This window comes from Haplochromis burtoni, unplaced genomic scaffold (genome assembly GCF_018398535.1).
Source record: "Haplochromis burtoni strain Fernald_Lab_line unplaced genomic scaffold, NCSU_Asbu1 Contig_182, whole genome shotgun sequence".
Classification (NCBI taxonomy): Eukaryota; Metazoa; Chordata; class Actinopteri; order Cichliformes; family Cichlidae; genus Haplochromis; species Haplochromis burtoni.
Genome location: NW_024582543.1, coordinates 359,978 through 364,339, shown reverse-complemented (window position 1 = coordinate 364,339; position 4,362 = coordinate 359,978). Strand labels below are relative to the sequence as shown.

Here is a 4,362-nt window from a genome sequence, read left to right as displayed (position 1 = left end):
CAGGTCCTGCTCTACAGCGAGATACAGTCGGGCAGCTTTCAGGCAGCTGGAACAGTTGTTTCTCAGCTCAAGGTTTAGTCATAGTTATGGACATAAAATCAAACTTCAAAACAACGTGCAAAGTCATGTAGCAAAGCTTTTATCAGGGCACAGTGGAGTTTGAGCGCTGTACCTCCGGACAGGTGGCATGATGAAAGCAGGCTGAGGCACAGAAACCCAAAGAGAAGGGGGATGAATACTGAGTGGCGCCTTAGTTCATCTTGATATAACCTGCAACGTGGTTCCTGAAAGTGACTCCTGAGATTTGTTTTTCGCATTTTTAAAAGGCAGTAATTGGGGTGACCTCCTTATGTGTCACGTGAGACTGTCTGGTTCCTATTCAACACAAGTGCAAAGAGGATTGTGGCAGACAGACTAGCAGCTGATGGAAAAGGAGAGAAATGTATGAAGGCCATTGCATGACAATGCTCATTATTTGCCTTGTGAAGAAGCTGGAAACATTGCACTGAAATACAATACAATATATCTGTCTTCACATGATGAGGGGTAGACCTGTAACCTGCTTAGTTTATTTATTTTTATCTGCATGTTACACTATGTCACCTTAATCCCAGACAAACATATTCTCGATCCGACCTTCTTAGCAGCAATGCAAGTTATAATAAATATAATTTAAAAATAATCCCATTAAATGGCAGGCATTCACTTTCATAGTTAATGCTGCCATCTTGTGGTAACACAGGACATTATCTGTCCCCGGAACCTGTGTCTGTGCTCTTGCTAACTACGGACCTATTAAAAAGACGGACCGAATCCTGTTAGCAAAAGCTAATCATTAGCCTCGCCTTTGTTTGTGTGTAGTAATGGTGTCCCGCAAACAGACGCGGGTGTGGAAGTACGTGAACGACGGCAGTTTGATGAAACTGAAATCATACCTACGGAAACACACGGATCTGGACGTGAACTTTTCCCAGGGTAAGAGGCAGAGGAGCCCGCTGCACCTGGCCTGCTGTCAGGGGGACGATGCTGTTCTGCGGCTTCTGCTGAAACACGGAGCCGATGTTCTCCAGAGGGACCGCAAAGGGGACACGGCACTACACGTCGCGGCCAATAGAGCTCTTAAACACGGAAAAACGGGTGAGGAGGACCTGGAGAATTAACATTAATAATTAAATAAATAGCTTTATCCGCTGCTAATTGTTAACTTTGTGTTTTTTGGGGGGCTCTTTCAGCGTTTGATGACCTGGTGGTGCCTCTGAGAAAGCGCTGCCCTGAAGCCCTAAACGTCCAAAACAGAGCCGGAGTCACACCGCAAGACCTGCTGAACTGGATGAAACATCCAGAGGTAAAAGTGAGCTGAAACTCTGACTGAAACTTGTCTATCACTGCGTCTTTGAATCTATTAACTGAAACCGGAATAAACAAATCCCATCAAACTAAACATGGGACACAGAGGTGGGACAGCAAAGATATGAAGCATGTGAACATGCAAGGAGGACAGGTAGTGAAAGTGGATGAGTTTAAATACCTGTGTTTAAACATCCAAAGCCTGACAGAGTGGAGGATGTGAAGGCTTTTACTGAGAGTAACCAGTATCGACATGAAACATCATAGGGACAGCTCAGGTTGAGCTATTTGGAGACAAAGTTAGAGAAGCATGGCTGAGATGTTTTGGACATGTTCAGAGGAGAGATGGTGGATACACTGGACTAAAGATGTTGAGTATGGAGCTGCCATGCAGGAGGAAAAGAAGATCACAGAGGAGGTGTTGTCATGGAATTTGTTTGAGTCATGGGATTATAAATAGCTCAAAGCTACATGGTTCATAACATTACCCTAAGATTAGATTTGAGGAAATGCAGGGTGAGTGTGTGAGGGTTTCTGGCTCAGCACAGCCAGACCTCATTACTGATGAGTTGGAATAAACTGAGCTCAGCTCTGCTGTGTTGGATTACCCATGTCACATTGATTTCCTGCGTCTTCAGTAATATTTACACTTTTCCCCTGACATTTATCGCAGGCTGAAGAAAACATGAGCCATCCACGTGAAGCAGACCCTGAGAAGGAATTCCTGGAGAAGCTGTTTGACGAATGCGAGGATGAATTTTATGAAACCTTTGGAGTATATGATGGTAAATCCTAAACATCACAGATGAATCTGAGTTTAACTCTCTCTCTCTGCTTGATAACACTGCTGTATTTGTTTCACAGCTGATGACTTTCTTCCCGTTGATGATGACGAGGAAGACTTTGGGGACTGGGCTGATCGCATCCGGAAGGAATACTATGATAAAAAACACACCCAGGCCCAGAGACTCGCGGCCTCATCTTCTGGGTGGAAAAGAAGCAAGAGTAAACGAGAGATGGAGGAAGAAGAGCGAAGCCGCAAGGAGCTGCACAAAAGGCTGCAGAAGGAGCACGAAGAATATCTGGCTCGTGCAGCTCGCAAAGAGGAGGAGACTCAGCGTGGCAAGAAGCGGCAGTACGATGAGAGGTGCGCGGCGACCTTTCAGGGTGGCGCCTCGGCAGGCAGCACGAAGCTGAGCTTCGGTGACATCCCCTGGCCGGCTCCGAGAGGTACGGTCCAGGAGATGATCGAGGTCATGCTGCATGGTGTGGACCGAAAGGACGTACCGGCATTTCGCAAAGCGCTTCGAAAGCAGCAAGCGCTGTGGCACCCCGATAAATTCGCGCAGCGATGTGAAGCTCGATTGGAGGAGAAGGACAAACAGAAGATCCTGGATACAGTCACCGCTCTGTCACAGGAGCTCAACAGACTGGCTCAGAGTTTGAAGACTTGAAAATCACACCAAGAACGTTATATGTGCTCTTCTTGAAATCCTGTATGTGTGAAAAGAACCACTGTCACCTATTTGTGTAGTACTAACACTACCGAACAGAGGACGCAAGCACCAGCTTTTATCTTGCAGGTGAATGAGCTCTGCTGAAAACAAGCAAAACTGCTGTGAGCTCATATCTGCATTTACAAACATTCAGAAGAGCCATTTATTCATATTGACTGATGCAACAATCCTATATGGAAAATGGAGCTTTAAAAAAATACAGTAATTGTAAATTGTATGTGTATCTAAAAAATAAGTTACCAGTTTTCAGTTTTCCGTACAACATAATTCCAGGACTCAGGAGACACCTGTCCATAAGACTCTGAGGAGATCAAAAGATGCACAGTCATGACATGTTGGTTGGTTTGTTTTTCTGCCCATTTGATCAAAGAATAAACTTAATATATTGTTTTACTGTACAATAGAGTGCCTTAGTAGACACACATGGACACACTCGGCCACGTAATGTTTAGCACGTTTTCCTGGATCTTGTTTATTGTCTTTCTGCCTCCCCCACTGATGAGAACATGTCATATGGGTCATCAGAGCCAAGCAGCTTGTCTTTTCTTTTCCATAAATCTGACCTAGGGTCTGATTTCACAAATGCGCTTCTGGAAGAATGGTCAAAAGTTCCTATAAACACACTCCTAAACCTTGTTGAAAGCCTTCCCAAGAGAGCTGAAGCTGTTATAGCAGCAGAGGGTGGACCGACACAATCTACTTTACAAAACACTCCACACCTTGTTACGACACTACCGCGTTCTCTGTTTTGTAAGCAGTGGCTCCGCTCAACCGGATGAACTGTGTTATGACAGCGTTTGTATTGTATTATATCTGTATTATAGTGGTTATTTGTCAACGTCCCTGGTTTGTCACTAACAGGAGACACAAATCCAACCTTAGCTGCTCCCAGTTACAAGCTTAGCGCCCGGATCCATCCGCTATGGTGATCTTTTGGGAAATAAGGGAGCAGCCAAAACCACCTTTCTTCTCACTATCTGACAGCTATCTGTCAAATTACTGGAAACGGTTTGTCTCGCCATCTATGAGGATTTCCGATCTATGAGGATCTATGAGGATTTCCGATGCTGAAAGTCCTAACGGATGAAGCTCTGACCTCTGGTTTATAAAGTGGTTGTATGAGAATGTGCAAAAACAAAGACATGTAAATGTAATATGTGAGTCCCTGCTTGCAAGATGATAACTCCATGATTTCTTTCTTCTTATAAAACATCACACAGGTGACATTAGTGTTGAGTCACGTTGTGCGTGTCTCATCGATTATGTGCTGCAGCAGGTGATTGGCTGCATTCAAATCCGCTGGAAAAAGTTATCAAAACTAAAACTCTATTTTTAAAAACGTTCAAATCACCGCCCGAAAATAGCTCAAAGAAAGACTTTCACATACAAAGAAAAGCATATGGTCGGTCGGTTTTCAGCGGTGGAACCGAATAAGAAGATGCGCTGGTTGCCAGGTTTGTGAGCTAACCCCCTTTAAAAAAAAACAGTTGCCATTCAA

The 4,362-nt window shown here is 44.4% G+C and overlaps 1 protein-coding gene across 1 annotated transcript; it reads left to right on the top strand.

The window, feature by feature from the left end:
- The first annotated feature begins 751 nt into the window (after positions 1–751).
- On the top strand, positions 752–4,362 carry nfkbil1 (nuclear factor of kappa light polypeptide gene enhancer in B-cells inhibitor-like 1). The gene is made up of 4 exons (XM_005934616.3): positions 752–1,137; positions 1,233–1,345; positions 2,021–2,132; positions 2,212–4,362. Exons 1-4 carry the CDS (start codon positions 864–866, stop codon positions 2,799–2,801), a joined length of 1,089 nt encoding a protein of 362 aa, XP_005934678.1. The 5' UTR covers positions 752–863; the 3' UTR covers positions 2,802–4,362.

What these genes read in the sequence shown, in the direction of transcription:
- nfkbil1 (XM_005934616.3), top strand. Translation starts at nt 864, where the DNA reads ATGGTGTCCCGCAAACAGACGCGGGTGTGGAAGTACGTGAACGACGGC. An exon ending in TCTTAAACACGGAAAAACGG is followed by an intron (nt 1,138 to 1,232) that starts GTGAGGAGGACC and finishes GGGCTCTTTCAG; the next exon opens with CGTTTGATGACCTGGTGGTG. An exon ending in ACTGGATGAAACATCCAGAG is followed by an intron (nt 1,346 to 2,020) that starts GTAAAAGTGAGC and finishes CATTTATCGCAG; the next exon opens with GCTGAAGAAAACATGAGCCA.